The sequence below is a fragment of the Protomyctophum parallelum genome, assembly GCF_964188405.1.
Source record: "Protomyctophum parallelum genome assembly, chromosome: 3".
Lineage (NCBI taxonomy): Eukaryota > Metazoa > Chordata > Actinopteri > Myctophiformes > Myctophidae > Protomyctophum > Protomyctophum parallelum.
Window position 1 is genome coordinate 5102306 of NC_139698.1, and position 26143 is coordinate 5128448.

At 42.8% G+C, this 26143-nt stretch overlaps 2 protein-coding genes and 1 long non-coding RNA gene across 3 annotated transcripts in view; 2 read left to right on the forward strand and 1 right to left on the reverse strand.

The window, feature by feature from the left end:
* The window catches only part of LOC310856127 (uncharacterized protein), a gene marked incomplete at its 3' end in the record, with an annotated part of 35348 nt that extends 31528 nt beyond the window's left edge, over positions 1 to 3820 (forward strand). The window contains exons 6-7 of the mRNA XM_083761362.1: positions 2639 to 2808; positions 3707 to 3820. Of these exons, the coding sequence (XP_083617488.1) occupies positions 2639 to 2808; positions 3707 to 3820 (284 nt within the window). The remainder of the gene's footprint in view (positions 1 to 2638; positions 2809 to 3706) is intronic.
* Positions 3821 to 18339: 14519 nt separating this feature from the next.
* LOC310855286 lies at positions 18340 to 22265 on the forward strand. The gene is made up of 3 exons (XR_014568986.1): positions 18340 to 18473; positions 19346 to 19516; positions 20493 to 22265. It is a non-coding gene; the product is annotated as an uncharacterized lncRNA (long non-coding RNA).
* A 2868-nt stretch (positions 22266 to 25133) lies between these two features.
* The window catches only part of tg (thyroglobulin), a 74885-nt gene continuing 73875 nt past the window's right edge, over positions 25134 to 26143 (reverse strand). The window contains exon 54 of the mRNA XM_083761363.1: positions 25134 to 25830. Coding sequence (XP_083617489.1) covers positions 25736 to 25830 — 95 coding nt within the window. The 3' untranslated portion in view covers positions 25134 to 25735. The remainder of the gene's footprint in view (positions 25831 to 26143) is intronic.

Below are 26143 nucleotides of genomic sequence, written 5' to 3' on the forward strand. Positions count from 1 at the left end.
TCCTCTTGTGAGCCTGGGGGGGGGGGGGGGGTCCCCAGACCTCTTGTGAGCCTGGGGGGGGGGGGGGGGTCCCCAGACCTCTTGTGAGCCTGGGGGGGGGGGGGGTCCCCAGTCCTCTTGTGAGCCTGGGGGGCGTCCCCAGTCCTCTTGTGAGCCTGGGGGGGGGGGGGGGGGGGGTCCCCACCTCCCCACCCAGACCTCTTGTGAGCCTGGGGGGGGGGGGGCGTCCCCAGTCCTCAGTCCTCTTGTGAGCCTGGGGGGGGGGGGGGTCCCCAGACCTCTTGTGAGCCTGGGGGCCGTCCCCAGTCCTCTTGTGAGCCTGGGGGGGGGGGGGGGGGGGGGGGGGGGGTCCCCAGACCTCTTGTGAGCCTGGGGGGGGGGGGGGGGGGGGGGGCGTCCCCAGTCCTCTTGTGAGCCTGGGGGGCGTCCCCAGTCCTCTTGTGAGCCTGGGGGGGGCGTCCCCAGTCCTCTTGTGAGCCTGGGGGGGTCCCCAGTCCTCTTGTGAGCCTGGGGGGCGTCCCCAGTCCTCTTGTGAGCCTGGGGGGGTCCCCAGTCCTCTTATGAGCCTGGGGGGGGTCCCCAGTCCTCTTGTGAGCCTTGGGGGGGTCCCCAGTCCTCTTGTGAGCCTTGGGGGGGTCCCCAGTCCTCTTGTGAGCCTGGGGGGGTCCCCAGTCCTCTTGTGAGCCTTGGGGGGGTCCCCAGTCCTCTTGTGAGCCTTGGGGGAGTCCCCAGTCCTCTTGTGAGCCTTGGGGGGGTCCCCAGTCCTCTTGAGAGCCTGGGGGGGGGGGGCGTCCCCAGTTCTCTTGTGAGCCTGGGGGGGGGGGGCGTCCCCAGTCTTCTTGTGAGCCTGGGGGCGTCCCCAGTCCTCTTGTGAGCCTGGGGGGGGGGGGCGTCCCCAGTCCTCTTGTGAGCCTGGGGGGGGGGGGGCGTCCCCAGTCCTCTTGTGAGCCTGGGGGGCGTCCCCAGTCCTCTTGTGAGCCTGGGGGCGTCCCCAGTCCTCTTGTGAGCCTGGGGGGGGGGGGGGGGGGGTCCCCAGTTAAATTATGATTATTGTGTGCGGTGGAACGACCGCTCTGATTATGACCCCCAGTCAGTGACATGTTCACCCGAACGTCCTCTCAGCCAATAGGATCTGAACAACTGCAGGCACTAGTGCTGTGTGTGTGTGTGTGTGTGTGTGTGTGTGTGTGTGTGTGTGTGTGAATACCAGACTTGTAACCTCGCCTCACTCTCTCTTTGGAACACTCTCTGTTCCAAAAGTGCCGTGTGAACCTGGTCTGGAACGGATGACATCATGTTGTAGTATTGTTTTGTAGTCATCAGGCAGGAACAATCAAACGGAACTTCCTTTTCCCTTCAAACCGGAAGAATAACAATGAAAGCTCTCGTAGCCTGTAGCTTTTATTGAGGGAAAAGGAAGTTCCGGATGATTGATGACTACAAAACAATATTACAACATGATGTAGCGATCCCATTTACATGTATGGGATTTTCTGTCTAGTCAGAGCACCTGTTTGAGCCAGAAAACACACCACAGAACATCTACTGAATGTAAAAAGATTTGGGTGCAATTGAGCTCAGAAATTACAATTTTTGTTTTTAATGTCACAATCCCTTTAAATTCTGGCATGCATTTTTAACTATACTTTCGTCATTTTATGTTGTTTATTATTATGCTGTTATATTATTGTTTTTATGAATGTAAAATAATAATAATAATAATCAAATACATATCGTTGCTCCTTTAGATTTTGGTGTGGGCTCCTACGTTTTCTCTGGTGCTCCTTAACCCATTTAGACCTGAGAAAAATGACTTTTAAAGTCAAGGACCCCCAAAAAAAGTATGTAATTGGCCGCTGACACCCATCTGACAATATGTAGTTCCAGGGATCCCCAGAAGCAAAGATTTGCGCCACATGTTCACGGTTTTTCAAAATAGCATACCTACAAGTTCATAGCGCGGCACATACAAACAGATATGATGATTATTGTACATCTGGCAACACCGCATGGCGTTGTTAGTGGTCTGGACCCGTGTTGAAATCTTGAGTTTGTTTTAGTCATAGTCTTTTAAATAAGATTATGTTAAGTTTTAGTCAATTATGAATCTGGAAAAAAACGTTTTAGTGATCTAGATTTAGTCGACTACATATTGCCCACATATTGTAAGAGTTTAGTTGACTAAATCTACAGTTAATTGAGCAGTTGAGGCAAATAACCATGTAAGTCCATAATAACTATCCATAATGTATAAATCGGGGCCTTTTCGGGGAGGTCAGAATACATTTTAGACTGGTTATTTGTATACTTGTATGGAACCTGTACAGCACTTTGTTTGACCTGTTCATGTAAAATGTGCTATATAAATAAAGTTGAGTTGAGAGTTGAGTTGAGTTATTCTCTCTCAACTGCTCAATTAGTCGACTAAAATGTATTTGTGGCGGGCAACATCACGGTCTGCAGAAGACGCATGAACTCATGCGACCGGGATGGTTTCTCGGGCTGGTATTTTGGGTCACTGATCTGTCTTTGAAAAACCCTTCTTAACACCCTCTGTTCCCTCAGTCTGTTTCACACTCAGCCTTTCATCTACGACTCACGTTACACTCACAGTTCTTATTGTATTCCTTCATTCCAGAGCAGCGTGTGGAGGAGTCCAGCCTGCAGGTGGAGATGAGTTCTCCAGAACCAGCCTGGACTGAACCTGAAGACCTCCCGGACACCGGGACTGTTTCTACTCAATGTGAACGTCAAGACCCTCTGGACACCGGGACGGTTTCTATTAAACAGTCACCCGAAGAGCTCCTGGTCACCAGTAAGTGTCGTCCTCGCTCTCTGGGCCCTATTTAAAAATCACCATTTAAAAATGCTTTTCAAAAAGTGTAAAGGTATATTCTGTGATTTCACTTAATTCAAATATCACTTATTTTTTTGTTTTGTTGTGATAATCCTCCCTACTATAGAGTGTGCTGGCCATATAAGGAGTTCCTCCCTGTCCCCAGTTAACCCCTGGGGGTCAAAAAACCTTAGGTTTAGTTTTTGACTCTCTATCCTGATTGGACGAAAGGCTGGGTCCCACAGCCAAAAACGAAACCTAAGGTTTTTTGAGTGAAATCACTGAATATACCTTTAAAAATCAGACCTGTCTGAACTGAGTGGTGCTGTACTGTGCTTGTGCTGTAGTACTGTACTGTACAAGCCCTCCTCCCTGGCGTGTGTGTGTGTGTGTGTAACAGTGACACTTGGTGGTGAAAAACACCATTTCTGTGCTCGCACAGACCCATGGACAGACCCACATACAGACAGACACACATTGCTGTGTATAGGAGTGGCGCTAGCACCACTCAAAAATGCAAATACGTTTAGGGATAAGGGGTAAGGCACTGGAAATAAGGGCCAATGGGTCTCTCTCTCTCTCTCTGATCAATGACCAAGTATTGTGATAGGTCGCTATATTCAAACATCACATTTCAAAACGGATAATTCCACCAGAGTCTGCGTGTTGTTGGTAAATTAGAATCCTGCAGATGATGACAAATGTATGTTACGCATGAGGATGCATTGATGATTTGGGGAATTGATTTACTGCAAGCCCCTCTAGCTATCACCGCTCTAAAACAAGAATCACTGCATGTTTTTCATTTACATTTAGCCTTCTCTCTTTTACCTTTTTGCCTAGACTTCTTGCACCTCCCTGTGTGTGAAGAGGTTCCACCTGAACGTCAGAAGAGAAGCTCCCATCTGGTCCAAGAGGAACCGGAGCCTCCACACATTAAAGAAGAACCGGAAGAGGCAGATGGGTCAACGTCGCCATTACTAGGAGTGAAAGGTGATGCAGATAACGGAGAGACAGAGCCCCGAGCAGGCACCTCAACTGAACACATGAAAACACAAGCTTATATAGAGTACTGGGTTCCATCTAGCGATGACCAGCTCCTCTCTTCACACTGTTCTGAATCTGACATCACTGAAGACAGTGATGAGTGGGAGGAGACCAGGGAAGGTCAGTCGGATTCAAACGCACTGAAATCACACAAGACACACAATGTGAAAGGACAAATGTTGTCTTTCAGCAACAAGCTGTCCCATGACCTGAAATTCTCAAAACAAACTCACTCCATGAGGACTCAAATTTACCGCCGCTGTACTTGTACGGTTTGTGGCAGAGACATTAGGAAGAGTTATCTAAAAGCCCACATGTGTATCCATACAAGGGGAAAGCGCTTTGCGTGTACAGTTTGTGGCAAAGGCACAAACTTTATAAATGCACACATGCGTACTCATAAAGTCTGTGGGCCACCGACACCTAAGATAACACCTCTGGTTGTTGGGTCCTTTGAGATGACAGTTTGTGGGAAAGACGATGTACAGATGTACAATCTAAAACATCACGTTGGAAGTCATACAGATGGAAACCCCTTTATGTGTACAGTTTGTGGCAAAGGCTTCATTTGGAAGAATCATCTGAATAGGCACATGATGACTCATACACGACTAAAGCTCTTTAGTTGTTTGGATTGTGGCAAAGGCTTTACACAAACAAGCCATCTACAAGAACACATGAGTACTCATACAGTCAGGGGGACAAAGTTGATGTTGCTACCTAAGATGCCCTCTCTGGTTAAAAGCAGCCAACCTATCCAGAGTTCGGTTCAGACTCGTACAGGGGAAAAACCCTTTAAGTGTACATTTTGTAGCAAATGCTTTAATATGGAGTGTCGTCTAAAACGGCACATGAGAAATCACAGAGGACAAAAGCCCTTTAGTTGTTTGGATTGTGGCAAAGGCTTTACACAAACAAGCCATCTACAAGAACACATGAGTACTCATACAGTCAGGGGGACAAAGTTGATGTTGCTACCTAAGATGCCCTCTCTGGTTAAAAGCAGCCAACCTATCCAGAGTTCGGTTCAGACTCGTACAGGGGAAAAACCCTTTAAGTGTACATTTTGTAGCAAATGCTTTAGTATGGAGTGTCGTCTAAAACGGCACATGAGGAATCACAGAGGACAAAAGCTCTTTAGTTGTTTGGATTGTGGCAAAGGCTTTACACAAACAAGCCATCTACAAGAACACATGAGTACTCATGCAGTCAGGGGGGCAAAGTTGATGTTGCCACCTAAGATACTATCTCTGGTTAAAAGCAGCCGACCTATCCAGAGTTCCGATCAGACTTATACATGGGAAAAACCCTTTATGTGTAGAGTTTGTGGCAAAGGCTTCATCTGGAAGAATCATCTGAAACGGCACATGATGACTCATACACGACTAAAGCTCTTTAGTTGTTTGGGTTGTGGTAAAGGCTTTACTCAAGCAAAACTTCTACAAGAACACATGAGTACTCATATAGTCAGGGGGCTACAGTTGATGTTGCCGCCTAAAATACCACCTCTGGTTAAAAGCAGCCAACCTATCCAGAGTTCCATTGAAACTCATACAGGGGAAAAACCCTATATCTGTACAATTTGTGTAAAAGGCTTTAGTCAGATCTGTAATGTAAAACTTCACATGGGGAGTCATACGGGTGAAAAGACCTTTACGTGTATAGCTTGTGGCAAAGGCTTTATTTGGGAGTGTCATCTAAAACAGCACATGATGACTCATACTGGACAAAATCTCTTTAGTTGTTTGGATTGTGGCAAAGGCTTTACACAAGCAAGACATCTAAAAAAACACATGAGTACTCATACAGGGGAAAAACCCCTGATGTGTACATTTTGTGGCAAATGCTTTGTTTTGAAGTGTCGTCTAAAACGACACATGATGACTCATATAGGGCAAAAGCTCTTTAGTTGTTCTAATTGTGGCAAAGGCTTTACAGAAACCAGTCTATTAGAAGAACACATGATTACTCATATAGTCCGTGGACCACAGCCGATGTCGTCATCTGAACTAACACCTCTGGTTAAAAGCAGCCAACCTATCCAGAATTCTGTTCGGACTCATACAGGGGAAAGACCCTTTATCTGTACATTTTGTGGGACGGACTTTAGTATGAAGTGTCGCCTAAAACGGCACATGATGACTCATATAGGACAAAAGCTATTTCGTTGTTCGGATTGTGGCAAAGGCTTCACAGAAACCAGTCTATTACAAGAACACATGAGTACTCATATAGTCAGTGGGCCACAGCCGATGTCGTCATCTGAACTAACACCTCTGGTTAAAAGCAGCCAACCTATCCAGAGTTATGTTCAGACTCATACAGGGGGACAACAGCACATGGTTACTCATACAGGACAAAAACCCTTTAGTTGTTTGGATTGTGGCAAAGGCTTTACACAAACCAGTCTTCTAAAAGAACACATGAGTACTCATCTAGTCAGTGGGCCACAGTCGATATCGACGCCTAAGATAACACCTTTGGTTAAAAGCAGCCAACCTATCCAGAGTTCAGTTCAGACTCACACAGGGGGAAAACCCTTTATGTGTACCTTTTGTGGCGAATGCTTTATTATGAAGTGTCGTCTAAAACGGCACATGATGACTCATATAGGACAGCAGCTCTTTCGCTGTTCGGATTGTGGCAAAGGCTTTACAGAAACCAGTCTCATACAAGAACACATGAGTACTCATATAGTCAGTGGGCCACAGCCGATGTCGTCATCTGAACTAACACCTCTGGTTAAAAGCAGCCAACCTATCCAGAGTTATGTTCAGACTCATGCAGGGGGACAACAGCACATAATTACTCATACAGGACAAAAACCCTTTAGTTGTTTGGATTGTGGCAAAAGCTTTACACAAACCAGTCTTCTAAAAGAACATATGAGTACTCATATAGTCAGTGGGCCACAGTCGATATCGACACCTAAGATAACACCTCTGGTTAAAAGCAGCCAACCTATCCAGACTTCCACTCGGACTCATGCAGGGGGAAAACAGCACATGATTACTCATACAGTACAAAAGCCCTTTAGTTGTTTGGATTGTGGCAAAGGCTTTACACAAACCAGTCATCTAAGAGAACACATGGTTACTCATACTGTACAAAAGCCCTTTAGTTGTTTGGATTGTGGCAAAGGCTTTACACAAACCAGTCATCTAAGAGATCACATGGTTACTCATGTCGCCACCAAAGATGCCACCTCTGGTTAAGATAACACCTGTGGTTAACAGCAGACAACCTAACTATGAGTCGGTTTGGACTCATACAGGGGCAAAGCCCTTTACGAGTACATCTCATAAGACACATTGTCAAAGCTGATAGTGACACCTAAGTGTCATCTAAAACGGCAAATGACGACTCACAAAGGGTAAAATCTGTTTAGTTGTTTGGATTGTGTCAAGGGCTTTACACAAACAAGGCATCTACAAGAACACATGAGTACTCGTATTCAGGGGGCCACAGCTGATCATTATAGCCTATCCTTAAAACTGGTAAAATCAGCAACATAGCCGCTGTGTGAATATGTTGAATTGAGTCTCTGCTGGTCATCAGGAATGGAACAAAAACCAAACTCTGAATGCAAGGCTTCATGGGGTGTGTAATTGATTGTAATTGGATGAACTACTCCTTTTAAAACTATTACTACAGGGAGTACGTGTTATTTTTTTGTTACAGCCTTGAATATGTTTTACATTGTACTGTAACTGGTCTGCAAAAAAGCTAGCATATGTTTTACACTGTACCGTTACCGTAACTGGTCTGTAACATAAAGGGGGATAAACAATGCTTAATGTTCTGTAAGGATTAGTTGTGTTTTGATCATACTTAGAACTCCTATCCAAGTTAAAGCATGTCTACCCATTTCACCATGTTATCTGTCTGTCTTGTTAACCTTTTTCCACAAGGGCCTGCATTATAGTAAGGGCATTTTATCAGGTATTTGACCAATCTGGGAACTAAATCGTTACCAAGAAATGTCTTCACCAATTTGTTTCTAAAGGTGTCTAATATCATGTACTAAAAGTTTGAAATTCAACTCCCGGGGGAAATTGAGTTATTAGCATAATATGTGACCATACCCATAACATCCTATATAAAGAAAAAAGTCAAAATTTCATCATTCTTTCAGTAGCATGTGACTTATGAAACTAGGGGGTTTTCATGATTCTGAATCCATTCCAAGCATTAGTTTTGCACAAAAAACACTCCTTGGGAGGAAAACGGCCATAGCCGTCATCACAAACGTGATGAGGTCAGCACATTTGGTCAAGTGGATATGGCCTCATTTAGCCCAATGAGTGTTTTTTGTGCAAAACTAATGCTTGGAATGGATTCAGAATCATGAAAAACCCCTAGTTTCATATGTCACATGCTACTTAAAGAATGATGACATTTTGACTTGTTGGCCTTATAGGCCTATAGGATGTTATGGGTATGGTCACATTATGCTAATAACTCAATTTCCCACAGGAGTTGAATTTCAAACTTTTAGTACGTTATTAGACACATTTAGAAACACATTGGTGAAAAAAGATTTTCATAGATTTCTCTTACTATTAGTGTTAATTTCGTCAACTAAAACTGAAGAAAAACCTTTGTCGACTAGCTTTTTTTCACTGATGAAAACGAAATAAAGAGTTGTTTTTGTAGCCTACTACTGATGGCTTTATTTTGCTCTCGCTTCAAGTTCATTCAACAAGCCAAAAGCCGACGTCAAAACCGATGAACAAAACACAAAAAGAACAGCAATCAGAATAAACCATGAACCGAAAACAGCACATCAACATAATATAAATAAAATGCACATGAACAAAATGATGATTTATCTCACTGGCTGCATGGGGAATGAAGTGAGGAAACCCATAAAGAAAACCACGATTGGAGAAAAAAAAAACACAACAACAATCGATTAATTAAACTTAAACAAATATAACATACAACTTAAATCTTGACAGAATTTAAAATACTGGGTTGCTAACCAAATATTTAACTCTTGAGAGTGTACGCGTCCATTTGGTTTCATTTTACAGATTTTACATTACTTAATTTAGTAGAAGTCTACACAATTATAGAATGTAAAGAATTGATATTTTGATCAATGTTTGCCAAAAGCAAGGAATTGTAGATAAAATCTTATCCAACAACAACAAAATCCTTTAGTTTTGGGACTGAGAAGCTAAATCTCAAATGAAATGGTGGTCTGTGGCTCGAATTCCGAATAAATAATAGGCCTTGACATGAAACAGGTTGAAAGTACACATATCCCTCAACAAACTGAATCAAGGCAGCAGAACTCCATTTTATGGTATTTGATCACCATCTAGTGGCCAAACAGTTGAATGACAGAAAACCTAAATGTCACGCACCATGAGGCACCGTGTGCTAGTATAGTATACAGTATTGTATTGTGAATTAATTCTGCCAAGTAAGTAATACTATTAATTCAGGCAGAATGATGTCTTAGCCAGCTTGATGTTGTATCATACACTGTTTTAGGCTAACCAGCATGGACCCTCTTGTAAACAAGTGTAATGCTTTATGGTGTGTCGTCCACTCACAGTTAACAGTTTTTGTATTGAGCTGTGCTTGAAATGTACTGTAATTCTGCAGAAATTCTGTACTGTAGTGTTAATTAAATACTTCAATCAATCAATGGCAGTGGCACTATATAAGTTGATAACTAGCCTGACACTGAGCCTGAATTTCATTTCATATAGCTTGTAGATCGGCTATTTTCGAAACATTTCGAAATATCATGAAACATTTAGGACATTAATGGTTCTCAAAGTGGAGTCAGTGGACCCCCAGAGGTCCCTGAGGGGATTCCAGCTGGTCCAAATATCAATAATGGATAGTTGGAAACAACATGGGTGGTATGGCTTCAAATTACAATGGATGAATACCATACCATACCATACCATACCATACCATACCATACCATCTTTATTTCTATAGCACATTTAAATAACAACAAGTTGTACCAAAGTGCTTTACAATAAAATAATAAAAAACACAACTTCATTTAAAAACAAACAACATACAGTACACAGTGTCACTTTCAACATCAAAAAGCTCATGCTATGCTAGGAAAAGCCAAAGAATAAAAATATGTCTTGAGGCGTGATTTAAACACCTGAAGAGTGGGGGCCTGTCTTATGTGCAGAGGCAGCTCATTCCAGAGCTTGGGAGCTGCGACTGCAAAAGCCCGGTTCCCTCTAAGCTTCAGCCTTGATTTAGGCACCACCAGGAGAAGCTGGTCAGAGGACCTGAGGGTCCTTGTGGGAACATACGGTTTTAGTTCAGAGAGATAAATGGGTGCCAAAACATTTAAAAACAAAAAGCAAAACTTTGAAATCAATCCTGTACCGCACAGGAAGCCAATGGAGGGAGGCTAGTACAGGACTAATATGGTCACGCTTACGTGTACCTGTAAGCAACCATGCGGCGGCATTCTGGACTAACTGTAATGACGTGAATGAATGGCCCGCCAAACTGTAGACCTACACATTGTGTAATTTCTAACCGTTTATATGATATTTTTGAATAGTAGCCTACTGTATATTTATGTCATTAAATGTTTTGATGACTTGAGTATGAAGGACCCCAATTGGGTTTTAAATCCTCTTAGCAGTCCTTGCATTGAACTGTACTTTCCTGTGCTTTTTAAGTGTTAAAGTATTCAAATCTTAATGCTTTTTCTGGTCCTCATAGCCTATATCAGATTTTGTATTCACCTGTACCTTCCTGAACTGTAGGCCTACCCATTCTGCAAACTAATGCATTTTTTCAATCAATCAATCAATCAATCAATCAATCAATCAATCAATCAATCAATCAAAATTGATTATACTTATTCAGGGATATCCCGGTACAGACAGTACTCTCGTGGTGAATCCAGTGGATGTAGCATCATCAGTTCAAAACATTATGGTTTCTGCCTGGAGCTTTTCCAAGTCCAAGATATGGAAGAGTTGGCGTGAAAAACTACACAGCTGTAGTCCTTTAGACGCTATTTTCTACTTCCTCGTCATGTCTCCGTTTGATTGGCCCAGCTGCCGCAGATTTGAACTGGAAACACATCATCCCAGCGTCATCACCGTGTTATCAATAAAGGACTTTTTGGAGTGCAGTGCTCGTTCTATCCTGTTCATTGTTGAACTTTATCCTGATTTCAGGTAAAGGTCCTCTCGTATTTGTCTTCGTTGGTGTTTTCACTTACTGTAGCACGTAGCACGTCATGCTGCACAGCCTGGCTGTGGATACATAATGTAACAATATAAGACAAGACATACTTTGTAGAATTGTAGCATGGTGTGCTAACGCTAGTCCTCACAAGTGTCATGGTCGGAACCTCAAATTATGTTGCGCACTTTCTGTATTTACGACCCTTACGTCTACATAAACGTTCAGATGTTAAATATGAAAGGCTCACCCCAGAGCCACGGATGATACATAAGTCTTCGGGTGGGTATAAGTGCCCGTGTCTTCCTTATTGTTCAATGAAAAAGCATTTCAATCAGATCGGCGGCCATTCTGTATAGTTATGTTATGTATCAGAGGGTGCAATACACCTCCCTACCGATAGGGGTAGGCGTAGTTGAAAGGCGGAAACATTGATAAAAATGGACAGCCGTCTGATTTTAAAATGCTTTTTATTGAACAATAAGGAAGATACGGGTACTTATACCCACCCGAGGACTTACGTAACATCCGTGGCCCTGGGGTGAGATTATTTATATTAGAAACCTGAACGTTTTATGTGGATGTAATGCATTGTAAATGAAGTCACTGCGCAAAACTGGTTGAACTTGTGTCATGACTGTCATGATGTGAGTCATGTTTCAGGGCTATAAGCTAGAAAGTGGTGGTGGTTCCCAAACTGTGGTGCGTGCACGCAACATGAAAATACCGGTACTTAATTAACAGTTTCCGACAAAAAAAAATAAGCAATAATACAATCCTAAATGGAATGGCGGCGGTGGCTCAGGGGTAGAGTGCCTGGATGGTAACCGTAAGGTTGCCAGTTCGAACCAGGGCTCCCCCAGAGTCACTGTCGAAGTGTCCTTGAGCAAGACACTGAACCCCTAATTGCTCCCGATGTGCTAGTTGGTGCCTTGCATGGTTTCCGCTGCCATCGGTGTATGAATGTGTGTGAATGGGTGAATGTAATGCACAATCTCTGTAAAGCGCTTTGGATAAAGGCGCTTTATAAATGCACCATTTACCATTTACCATTGAACCCAGAGTTTCCATTTGGGTTTCTGTCATGTGCCAGTGTAGTTGTGTACACTCAGAGTTACAGACCTGTATAGGCTAAGGGTCCATTTGGTTACATCTGTACACTTTCATGAGTTCCAGACGTGTAAGGGTCCATGTGGTTCCATGGGCCCTGCCATTTGTGGGTTGCAGACACATTGTATGGGTCCCTTCATGTTTCATTTCATTTCCTACATTTTGTTAAAAAAATCACTAGCTTGAGTCCTTGGAAAACAACTAATTTCTGTTTTGGGTCCTAAGCTAAAAGGTTTTGGAACCAGAATGTGCTTAAAGGGCCACTTCACCCTTTTGAAAACAAAACAAGAAAAAGTTTTAAAGGGATAGCGACTGAACCGGAGCGACAGCCCCGCCCACCCCACTATTCATTTCAGTGGAAGTTGCTCAGTGGCGTTTTTGAAGCACCCGGAAGAACTGTCTACTTCTGCAGGGTTATTTTTCCAATTTGGAAATTTGAAAATGTGGAAGTGCAAACGGGCCCTCAATGTCATAACCCCACGGGTCCCAGGGGCCTCTTACAACTAGGGCCCAGTGCTTCAGTCCCAGGGGCCTCTTACCACTAGGGCCCAGTGCTTCAGTCCCAGGGGCCTCTTACCACTAGGGCCCAGTGCTTCAGTCCCAGGGGCCTCTTACCACTAGGGCCCAGTGCTTCAACGTTGGAGAGCTGCACTGGGAGCTTGTGTGTAATGTGTGGTTTTTAGATATTTTAGTATTGGTCTCTCACTTCCTTCCTGGTCTCAGTAAGACAGTCCTCCCCCTCTCCACAAGGTAGGGCAGTCCTAGCCTGGCTAATAAGCCAGACCGAATCAGCCGTTGGCAAAAAAAAAAAAAAAAAGCCTGCCGGCGGATTACGGTCTGGAGAGGCTCAATTGTATACGCCCATTTCCTATACACCAGAGAACTGGTGTGGCCAATCGGGACACGGTATGCAATATGGGCGGGCTTTGGTACAGTGACGTTCAATGCTTGAGACCTTTGACTGACAGTAGCTCTGACCAATTGCATCAAAGAGAAAATGTTTGAACCCGCCCCCCAGGAAACAAGATCCATACACAGCATCTCCAGACTCAAATGTGATTTGAGTCTGGCTTATTAGCCAGGCTAGGACAGTCCACCAAGGCGTCGTCGTCACTGTAAGAATTTAGCAATCCAGTCAAACAACCAGACAACATTTCAAATTGTGCTACTGTTATCTACTACAAAATACTATTAACATTGTATGTGTTTTTCAGATGCCTCGCAAAAAAGGATTTAGGCGACGGCTGAACATGCTGGCGCGGTGGGCTGCAGTGAAAGGTCTCAACGAAGGCAACCATTCTGCAGGTAAAAAAAATACTGCAACGCAACGGTTACTCATGTAAAAACCACTGCAACGGTTCCGCTGGTAGCAGGGCTGTCTGTCACAATACGCTCTATGCACAGAATACATTCTGTAGAGAAACTGGGCCCCTTTCACACGTGTTACCGATGATCAGAGATGGGCAAAATACATTGAAAATGTATTTTGATACAAATACTGGGTCAAAAAATGTATCTAAATACAAAATACAAAATACATCTTCCATCCCCATCGAAATACAAATTACAAAATACAAAAAAGTATTTCAAATACGTATTTCAAATACATGTATTTCAAATACTGCCCATCTCTGATGGGCAAAATATATTGAAAATGTATTTTGATACAAAATACAAATACTGGGTCAAAAAAAGTATTTAAATACAAAATACATCTCATTTCTTCCATCTGAGCAAAATACAAATTACAAAATACAAAAAAGTATTTCAAATACGTATTTCAAATACATGTATTTCAAATACTGCTCATCTCTGCCGATGATGATACAAGGCTCTGTTCCATTCTGGTCAAACAGGGTCAGGGTGCTGCCATTGTGCATGTTGGCTCACTGTGGCGACTGTGGCTCAGGAGGTAGAGCAGGTCGTCCAATGATCCGTGGGTCGGCGGTTCGAATCCCGGCTCCTCCTCCTCCTGTCTACATGTCGAAGTGTCCTTGGGCAAAGACACTGAACACTACATTTCTCCCGATGTGCTGGTTGGTACCTTGCATGGCTTCTGCCATGAATGGGTGAATATTCACCCAATTTATGTAAAGCACCTTGGATAAAGGCGCTAGATAAATGCACCATTTACCATTTTAAACACTCTGCTACGTCACCAGTGGGTTCTTGAGTAGGTTGCAAATGGCCCTGTGTGTGTGTGTTTTATTTTTTTTAAATGAAAATAGTTGATCTACAAGCTATACTGTATGTGTCGTATAAAGTTACAAAGTGTGAAGTTAATGCACGTTATACGTCCTATCTTCCCTGTGCAACTTTAGTTTACAAAGCCTAATAATGTTTCAACGACAGAAACGCAGTTAACCGCTCGACCATGATGTTATACTTTAGCTGCTGAAAAACAGCAGGTCTTCAAGCTCATAGTGCCGTGCTGTGAGCTTGTAGATCTGCTACTTTTGAAAGAATCGTGAAAACGTGTGCAAATCTTTGATTATTTATTCTCTGACAGTGAACGTTTTAAATGCATGCATATCTTTGCTCCAGGGGGGGTCCCTGGAACAACATATGTTCACATACGGCAGGCACATGCATGCTATTTTATGGGGTCCTTGACATGAAATAGTTTGAGAATCACTGATATAGAAACATTGTAGAATCTGGTCTCAGGTAAAATGACATAATCGTGACAGCCCTATATGCTGGCAAAGTGTTGTTAATGTTACAATGTACTATTCATATTGTTAAGATGTCTAAATATGTGTTTGTATACTGTTTGTGCTCAAGTAATGTCACTTCACTGGTGACTCAGAGATGAGGTGAGATCAGATCTATAAGATCCCATGTTGGCTGGCCCATAGTCACATTCCTTAGGAATACCGTGGTCACCAATTAGCCCTTCGCTAAGTCCCTCCCCAACCTGTGGGCCTTGTTAGCAACGGTAATTAAGAGAGGAGACTTGGCAAGAGACACGCCCATTACGCTACACTGGTGTGTTGGTGAATTAGAATGGTGCATTTGATATAACACATTTATTTGTTTATTTGCTGGATGGATGGGAAAAATTCGAACGTTTTAATTTTCCTTTACATTTAGCCTTCTCTCTTTTATCTTTTTGCCTAGACTCCTTGCCCGTAGCTACTTTTGTGAATTCAATAGTTTTATTAGGTTAATATTGCTATATGTTTGTAACCGTTTTAGAAAAGCAATAAGCCACTCGAGGCCCCAGCTTACCGGGTATTTTACACTGGCTGGGAAGTAGAAGACCCTCGGCACATAACCTGAGACGTCTCGTGGCTTATTGCTTAATTTTAACCACTTGAACCCCTGTATGCATTCCCTGTTCTGGGGGAACATTCGCCAAAAATAGCTGATCTACGCCCTAGTAGATCGGCTATTTTCGCGACGCGATTTGTTGTAGACCAGTGCAGTGCTGCTCAACCTTTTTGCACTGTGTACCACCTCAGAACATACATCTCCAAGTACACCTACCCTATCCCATCCTATTCAGCTGTGAACCGTCCACACAGGAGGCAAATTCATTCCAATTTACATACTGTATAAGAATAACATATGTTTCACAGGTGTCAGCCAACAACCAAACAGCCAAACAGCTTGTTTAAGCTGTACACAATGGTAACAATAAAGAGTAGGCCTGCACGATTAATTGAACAAAGATTGTGATCTCATCTCGATTCAGACAGACACCGCCATGCGATCGATCTCATTGTTTAAGTGACAGCCATTCCGTGACGTCATGCTGCATATTTGTGTGTTTAATTATTTGCCTGCAGTCTAAACAATGCCAATGTCCATATCACACTTTACTGCAAAAAGGACAGTCGAAAACAACCATCGTATACAACTGGGTTTGTCGTCTCTCGTCTGTTATGTCTCAACTCGTTCACAGATTCTCACACAGCGCTCATATCACTGCTGCGTTTCTATTCAGTATTTAAGTCCGACGTCATTTTGTAGTGCTACGTTACGTCCGGGTCCAAGTGGCACCAGCTCCCGTCCGCATCCCATTGTAAAATAGAATATCTAAACGCGTGAATCTTTTTAAATTGACGTTATTTTTCAGAAAGGAAGCCATAGAGGGTTAAAATGGGTCTTAATGCTTCCAACTCGAGTAGAATTATTAATGTTTTGTACAAGTGTCCATGACAACAAAAATATATGATGTGGAGACAATAAAGACTATTATTATCATTATTATTGAAGGTGGCAACAGTCCATTTGCTCGGTAAAATATTTCGGGGGATATTTACAATGTGTGCAGGCTTGAGTATGTTGAATCTAGTTTGCATTAATGAGGATTTAGTTGACACAATCAAATAAAATGGCGATAGTATTCCATGTGGGGCAGACGGCCTGTCACAGCCAGATTTGGGAGAGCAGCGCAGCTTTGTTGTTGCGAGGAAAGCAGTAAAATGAGACTTTCGTGGTTGTTTTCGTCTCATATTTAGTCTGACGGAGCGTCACAGTATAACTCTATGGGGACACAAAAGCGACACAAAAGTAGGACCCGAAAGTATCTCAGGAGGGGGCGCTCACGTCACAGCTAAAATACTGAATAGAAACCCGACACTGCATGTACTGTATGTACAGTAGTCTCGCGTGGCCAGGCTGTTGTCTCCTGCGAATTTCAAATGCCTCCGTCGTACAGTCATGGAGCAAGGAAGCTCTGATCATGATCAAGCCATAAACCGGAAGTGGAGCCTCCTCTCCACTTCCGTTTCATCTTTACAGTCACGCAAACTTATCCTAATAATATAAATAAAAATCATCTAAGCATGTATAGCTTGCTGCTTGGCAGAAATTAAACATTATGTAATAATAATAATAATAATAAAAAACCCATGAATCAAAAACTTAAAAAAGGTATACAATACATTAAAATATACAATATACAATACAGAATCCCTTTACAACAGGAGCTTTCTATTGCTCCACAAGTGACAGGCAGGCATGTAGCATACGCAAAGTCTCTCTGTTAGTGCCCACCATAGACTGTAAAAAATATGGACAAAGCGTTCCCCGGGTCTAACATGAACGTAAAATGAAGCCTGTAATGATATGCTAATTCCTGATGTAAGTCGCCATCTTTCTAGATCCGTTTGGTACCAGCTGGCCATTGGCTGGCTCCGTTTTGTACCAGCTGGTCATTGGCTGCCCAGACAACGAGGCGGGACTTCCCCCCTTCTCCGTTGGTTTTTATTTTGACTCGAGTGGGAGGAGAAGACTCTTGAGTGGGAGGGGAATCCCGATCATAGACTGTAACGGTAGCCACGCCCCTCAGAACATACGCGACTTTATGGTCATTTTTTTTATTAATGGGACCATAATTTTCCAAAAAGAATATTATGACATTAGAAATGAGACTTTAAACTAGTGACTGGAAGAAGAAAGTATTCATGACCATGTTTATTAAGGTAATACAGTCCAGGTGAAGTTGGGCCAAAATACATGGGCCTCTATGGAGCTATGGGGCTTTTTGGGTCCAGTCCAGCAGTCCAACAGGCCATTATATGAACTACCGATTTCAAATGAGGCTTCACGAAATATCTGGCTGACTGCCCCCCTGGTGCCCACAGAGAGTGAGCTCAAATCAATATGCTCATGTCCATATTTCACTCTGATATCTTGTGTGAGGTTAGCCTACTATAGGACACACCAGTAGGCCTATGTGTTGTTGGTTTTGTATACCAGTCTGACATTGACAAAACCGCTGTTCAGGTGGTATGCGGCTCCATCTTCCCATTTCCACACGCAGTCTATGAGCGGACAACCGAAACCGTGTAAAGGTTATCCTCAAATAGTCCTCAATGTGTAAGGTGTACTGCTGGTGCTGGTGAGCTTGTAGATTTGTGTTACTTTTTTATTAGTATTATTATACATGTACAGTTTGATTTGATTCCGTGGTATAATTCATGTAAGGTCTTTCTACTGGTGATTTCCACAGGGCACCACAGGGAGAGGTCTACAACATCTAGAGAGATGGCCTCCACAGAGCACCACAGGGAGAGGTCTACAACATCTAGAGAGATGGCCTCCACAGAGCACCACAGGGAGAGGTCTACAACATCTAGAGAGATGGCCTCCACAGGGCACCACAGGGAGAGGTCTACAACATCTAGAGAGATGGCCTCCACAGGGCACCACAGGGAGAGGTCTACAACATCTAGAGAGATGGCCTCCAGAAGTCCTTCAACGTTGTCAGAGGAACAGCCAGAGACGGACCAGGGACGTGGAGCGCTCCATGCACAGATGCAGCCCGTAGTAAAGTTGTACAGTATGTAGTGTTTTGTTTACTGTGGTATAAACCTGTTGTACATGATGTGTATGTACTGTTTTGTTCACTGTGGTTTAAACCTGTAGTGAAGTTGGAATACAAGAATGTAAGACTCAAAACCCGCTCACTCCGAGTGTGATAGGCTGCTTAACGGAACACAATCGGGTCTGCTGATCATATATTATGATTCTTCTGACTACACATGCATCATGTCAACAGTTTGACTGGTTTAAACGCGTAACCCGCATTTTAATCAACTACCCTACGCTGCCGAGATTGTTGTATTACCTTTAGAGCATACGCTGAATTATTTGAACTTTTAATCTGTGAAAATCCAGTGAAAAAAGGTTCCTCGGTTTGTTATGATCCGATCGCACCATCCACCATCTTGGTGCACCCAGAAGACGCACACAAGACCCGTCTCCATGAGGCGTTGTACCCCATTCATTTGCATTTCCCTCAATTTCCCAGAAGCCCTAGCAGCCACAGCATGTGACGATTTCCGGTTTCGTCATCAAAGCGAAACCATCTAGTCTCTATCTCCGCGGCAAAGACAAGAGTTTCTTTTTATTTATTACAATACGGCGGATTAAACACATAAAACAAAAGGCGGGAATGTCGTATGTAGCAACGACAGTAACCTGGATTAAACTATTCCTGGCAGCTAAACTGTTTTAATATGAGCGAATAGGGGAAGAGTATCAACGTCACGTGATTATTATTATTATTTTTGTAACACAATTCACCCGATGCCAATGCTGTAATCCCGGGCGCTACTCTCCCTCTGCCAACCTGGGGAGAGCTCATGTATCCTTCAATTCATGGGGAATTTTCCTTTACATTTAGTCTTCTCTCTTCTCTCTTTTGCCTAGACTTCTTTCACCTCCTGGTGTTCAAAGAGGTTCCACCTGAACAGCATGAGAGAAGTCCCTGTCTGGTCCAGGAGGAAGCAGAGCCTCCTCACATCAAAGAGGAACAGGAGGAGCTACTGCGAAGATCCCAGGAGGCAGATGGGTCAACATTGACATCAGTGAAAGTTGAAGGTAAAGAAAACTAAGACGAGAGAACATATCACTCCAGTTTTAGCCTCTCTACATTGGCTCCCGGTGATTTTTTAGACTTAACTTATTGATAAGATTATCTTGTTTATAAAGCTCTCAATGGTCTCGCACCTTCCTACCTCCATGACTGCCTGCCTAGATATGTCCCAAACCGTCCCTTGGGTTCTCCACTGCTGGCCTGCTCGAAGTGCCTAAAAAAACACAGTGAAGCATCGTTCTGCTTCTACGGGCCAGCAGCCTCTGTAGACATTTTTTAAGTACAGCTCAAGACCTACTAATTCACTCTTGCTTTTAGTTGCGTTTAAAAAAATCCCTGTTTTGGGACTGATCGAGGGTAGCTACTGGGACGTAAGTTGGGACTTGATCACCCAGGCTGTGTCACCTGAATGAGGGGTATGATGTTCAAATCATTCAAATCATGTCTGAACGCACCTTGGGCTGTATTTTGCGTGTCTCAAGTACCAGGTCTTAATGCTCAGCCACTCAGAATAGCCAAATGGCATTGATCACGCCTCCAGGTCTTTAGTTTACTCAAGTTAGGTAATAAGACCTGGTACTTAAGACACGCAAAATACAGCCCCTTATCTCTTACTGATCTTGATACACTAATGTCAGCAACACAGCTGCAGCTAGTTAAATTCAAAAGGCGTGTGCTAGATAAGAGTGCCAATGGGCAAGCATTTACAATTCTTCAGACTACACATACATCGTGTCCTAGAATGAACCAATGGGGAAAGTGGATCAGCGTCACATGATTTGTGTGACCCCGCAAAAACTTGGATGTGTGTCTCAAAGAATGATTATTGCCAGAATTGCAGAAGGTTTCGAATAGTTGGCGGTCCCCTTTTCATTTTTTCAATTACCTGCATTACAATACTCAAAACATGTATTAATAATATTATTTGGATGGGAAAATATCAAACATTTCTTTTTCATTTGTATCTTATCTTTTGCCTAGGCTCCTTGCATGAGAGAAGTCCCAGTCTGGTCCAGGAGGAAGCAGAGCCTCCACACATTCAAGAGGAACAGGAGGAGCTGCTTAAAAGACCAGAGGAGGGTGAAAGGTCAACACAGACATTACGAGCATTGAAAAGTGAAGGTGATGTTGAACGTAGAGAAATGGAGCCTCGAGCCGGGACCTCAAATGAACACATGAAAACACAAGCTTACATAGAGCACTGGGTTTCATCACAGCCCACTAGTGATGACCAGCTCCTCTCTCCTCTCTCACACGGTTCTGACACTGAAGACAGTGGTGAGTGGGAGGAGACCGGGGAAGGTCAGTCGACTTTAAACACACCTAACAAATCCTCAAGACAAACTCGCTCCACGAGGACTCGTACAGCGGAAAAGTCCTTTGTTTGTAAAGTTTGCGGCCAAGACTGTATTAGCCAGAGTAGTCTGAAACTACACATGCAGACCCATACAGGGGAGAAGCCCTTCACTTGTATGGTTTGTGGCAAATGCTTAAGGTATAAGAGTTCTCTTAAATTACACATGTGCATACATACGGGGGAAATGCCCTTTAAATGTACCGTGTGTGGCAGAGGCTGTGGTAGCAAAAGTCACCTGGAGAAACACAAGATGACTCATACAGAGGAAAAATACTATAAGTGTACAGTTTGTGGCAAAGCCTGCACAAATCTAAAGTCACATATGAGGACCCACACAGGGGAGAAGCCCTTCACTTGTACAGTTTGTGGCAAAGCTTGCACTCATCTAAAATCCCACATGAGGACCCATACAGGGGAGAAGCCATTCACTTGCACCGTTTGTGGCAAAAGCTGTACTAATCTAAGTTCACATATGAGGACCCATACAAGGGAGAAGCAAAAGTCCTTTACATGTACAATTTGTGGCAAAGCTGTGAGTCAGAAAAGTCGTCTAAAAGCACACATGTGTACACATACAGGGGAAATGCAACACAGAACTTCTACAGTGGAAAAACCCTATACATGTACAGTTTGTGGCAAAGGTTGTACTAATCCAATAATACACATGAGGACCCATACAGGGGAGAAACCATGTACTTGTACAGTTTGTGGCATACGCTGTCATAATCTAAAATCACACATGAGGTCCCATACAGGAGAGAAACCATGTACTTGTACAGTTTGTGGCAAACGCTGTAATAATCTGAAATCGCACATGAGGACCCATACAGGGGAGAAGCCCTTTACATGTATAGTTTGCGGCAAAGGTTTTAGTGAGAAGAGTTCTCTAAAAACACACATGTATACACATACAGGGGAAAAGCCCTTTAAGTGTACAGTCTGTGGCAGAGGCTGCAGTTGCCAGAGTCTTCTGGAGCAACACATGAGGACTCATACAGGTGAAAAACCCTTTATTTGTACAGTTTGTGGAAAACAATTTAGTGTGAAGCGTTCAATGGAACAACACACGAGGACTCATACAGGTGAAAAACCCTTTAGTTGTACAGTCTGTGGAAAAGGCTTTATCGGCCGACGTTATCTCAGGAGACACGTGGCGACTCATACTGGGGAGAAATCATTGGCAAAGTCACAAGAAAAATCCTCTACTTGTACAGTGTGTGGCAAAACCCTCAAGTATAATCTTAAATTACACATGATGACTCACACTGGGGAAAAACCCTTTAGTTGTACAGTGTGTCGAAAAGTCTTTAGAAGACAGTCTCATGTTAAAAGACACATGATGACTCATATACTGGTGTGGCAAAGCCCTCAAGAGTAATTGTAAAGCACACATGATGACTCGTCTTGGGGGAAAACCCTTTACTTGTACTGTTTATGTAGACCTAGCACTATGCATATAGTATATATGCATAGTTTCATTACATAGATATTCCACTGTTAGACGGATGCTAGGTTCTTAGCTTACATATGATTATTGATGACCAGTGGCGTGCACAGATAGACACTAGGGGGTGCTAGAGCACCCCCTGCCCTTTTGGCAATGTGCTAAAAAGTGTGTGGACCATGCGGTGACATTGATCAAATATTGATAAAAAACGCTTCTACTATATTATTTAGGCCCCCACAATCTAAAGCTATCTTTCTATGTCAGTGAAAGATAGCAGACCTACAAGCTCGTTATGAGCTTGTAGATCTGCTATTTTTCAATAGCTAAAGCACCAAAATGGGTTCCCGCCCGAAAATGCGCTGCACAAGGTGCCCTTTTTTTTCACTTGAGCACCTGCCCCTCTAAATGTCTGTGCACGCCACTGTTGATGACTATTATGTATTATGATGTATTACCATGTGTTCTTGCTTACTGTAAATCACTCTGTATTAAAAACATCTGCTAAATGCCTAAATTGTATAGGATTTAGTCGACATCGTCATGTTAAAGGGACAGAGACAGGCAGACTGCCCTGTGAGTACAAAGCCATCGACGGTCACATTATTATTATGTTTTTTATATTATCGGTTTTTTTTATGGCCGATTTCGATACGCTACCGATTATTATATCGTGCATCTCTACTTGGAATCACCTACTGTATGCGCTGCCAATTAGCATATTCACTTATCATTCTACTAGAGGTACTAAAAATCTAGTTTAAAAAAGGTAAAAAGTGTAAAATCAAAATTCCCATTATTTCCCATCATGCACCTGTAACCCAGCATGCTTTGCACTGCCTTGACGCGCGATCGGCTATAGCCGTTCGGAAGAAGGAAACACAGGGGTGCAATTTCTGTTTGTCGGCAGTTTTCAAAGGCTGTTTTCTCTGAATGTAGGCATCATTTCTGATGTTATGCAGTGTCGAGGTTACAATATTAACTTGGGCCGGGACTAATTGTGATTAATTACGATTAATTAACTACAGAAAAATTAATGCATTAAAAAAATGTACGCATTTTAATCGCACTATTTTTTTCACCGCGGAACGTTGTCACTGGACAGTTTTCAGACGGACCTGCGCACCAAGTGTCCGTGTCCTCTTCAGACAATAACACCACCAGAAACCGCAGACAGTTCACCAGACTGGGGGAAGCCGCTGAGATCACTTTGCTTGTCCCCGTGGATTGGAAATAGGATTCCAACAGTTGTGTGCAATTATTCAATAAATAATTATTACCCCTATTACTACAAAAACAATGTTTTATTGCTTAAACTTATGTATTCACTATTCATTGATTCACTAGATACCAAAATCCATTTGAAAAAAATGCTTTCTCACTGTTCTCGGGTCAAATAATGATATGCGATTAAAATGTGATTAATCTAGATTAGTTAATTGCAAAGCCTCTGATTAATTAGATTTTTTTTTTTAATCGAGTCCCAGCTCTAATATTAACGCTTCTGAAGATAAATAGATTTTGTTAAGACGGAGGGAGTGACTAATGGTCGTCTACAGATTTGGCGACCTCGCGACTTCCTTCACCAAGTCGCCGGCCGTCCCAATTGTAATATCAGATGGATGTTGGTGAGTGAACATCTGTCTTTAGTTAAGATGTAATTCTTACAATAAAACTGTACAAACTGACTTTCACTTGTAACTGAGTTTTTCTATAGTGTAAGTAAAAAGTAAGTAAGACATTGCTTTGTAGAATTCTCACTAGTTTGGGTCTTCTAGATCTGCCTCATTGATATATATATATATATATATATACACTACACTGTCAAAAAAAGGACTGACATAAACTAAACTTAAAAACTATTTTCAATATCGTTTAGATCTGCTGTAGATCTATTTTCACTAGTCTGGGTCTTGTTGTGACAAATCATGGCAATAAACACATTTGGGCCGATCAAATAATTAGAAGTAGAAAAGGGCAGGGTACAAGAGTTGTTGTTTTTCTTCTTTCTAATTATTTGATCGGCCCAAAACATTGTGTTTATATTGTCATGATTTTCACAACAAGAGTTGGCTTCGTCCGAGGCTTAAAGGGTCTTTAAAGGAGAATTCCATACTAAAAGGCTTTCTTACCTTTCCTTGTAGTCGTTACGTCCCCATCAAAGAGGTCCAGGTGTTATTTTGTGCAAAAGCTCCTTATTGGCTATTTCCCCTACCATGAGCCCTACATGAATTGCATTGAATTGAATGGGAATTGAATGGGGCTATGGGGTGTTGTGCTAATTTGCTTATTTCCATCGCTCAAAATGATAATTTCTTTGTATATATCCTCTCTTCATAATGTAAATAATATCCCAAGCGGCACACTTTACTACTTCTTTCGATGGAAATAAGCGAATTAGCACAACACCCCATAGCCCCATTCAATTCCCATTCAATGCAATGCAATTCATTGAGGGCTTATGGTATAGGGAAAATAGCCAATAAGGAGTTTTTGCACAAAAAAACACCTGGACCTCTTTGGTGGGGACGTAACAACTACAAAGAAAGGTAAGAAAGATAAGAAAGCATTCTAGCATGGAATTCTCCTTTAAATAAATGCTTTTTTAAACATCTATGGGGGAAATGAATGGGGAATTGTCTTCTGGGCCTGTCGTCGTCATGGAAGGGGACGGGACTGCGACGCTCTATTCCCCATCTGTATAATAATAGTACATTTTCAGACACGCCCCCTTCCTATAGGCTACGAACCCATTTTACGACAGATTCAGTAGCGCAGCTCTGAATCAGTTGAGATTACACACACAAGACAAACGGTATGATGTGTTTGAAATGCTTTTTATTGTCACTACAATGACGGCAAGAGGAAAAGGAACAATAAGCAGTATAGAACACTTCAGACTAAACGAGAGATTCTATATTGCAGTGATTCTCAACGTTTGCTTGGATCCGTAAAGCTCAATTCCAATACACAGAATCGCAGCTACATGCTCACTCACACGCTCACTGCCGGTGTTGCGGTGAAACTGGTTACCTGCGGAAATCATGTAGACGTAACATCCGAACGTAAATCATTGTGGTTTGTTTATTAACAGACTTCATCCGTGCGACATGTAGGTTTGCGTATTGAAAGACCTCCATGCGAAGTTATGTGTAGTCCACAAGATGGTTGCATTATGGGTATTGGAATTTGGCTTGGGTCCATTTGGTTCAGTTTGCACACTCAAGAGTAGCAGACCCGTAAGGGTCCATTTGGACCTCTAGTGGTCCCCGGACCCTAAGTTGAGAAACAGTGCTATAGCGAATGCATTTACTCTGAACCTATAAGGAGCAAGTGACAGAATATGTATGACATCATCAAGAAGTGACCGTTGCGATGCCACTTGACATCATCAGAAAAGGGACATCGGGGCGTTGGCGGGGCTTAGTTGTAGGCATCCTTCTTCTCAGTCTGTGATTGGCTGGCGGGCACGGTAGGAGGAGTCACTACAGGCTGGACGGGCTCCGCCCCCAGCTCAGCTGAAACAAAGAATGAAATAAATCTTTAGAGTTGAGTAGTTCAAAGTTCACTAGAGTAGTTTAAAGTATGCTACAGTAGTTAAACATTTACTTATTTACCCAGAGTGACTTGTAAACACATACATGAAATGAAGAGAAACGGTGTAGTGCCTCAGTAAACTATAGGATTGTTATGTTCTAGAGTCTAAACAACATAATTATCCTAGTTTATTAATCACTGAAAACACCAGATGACTGAGATCTATGTCCATGGCAGTCAATCGTTGAATTTGAGATGGCGTAGATATCCCCGTCAGTGGCAGTCGATGTGTTA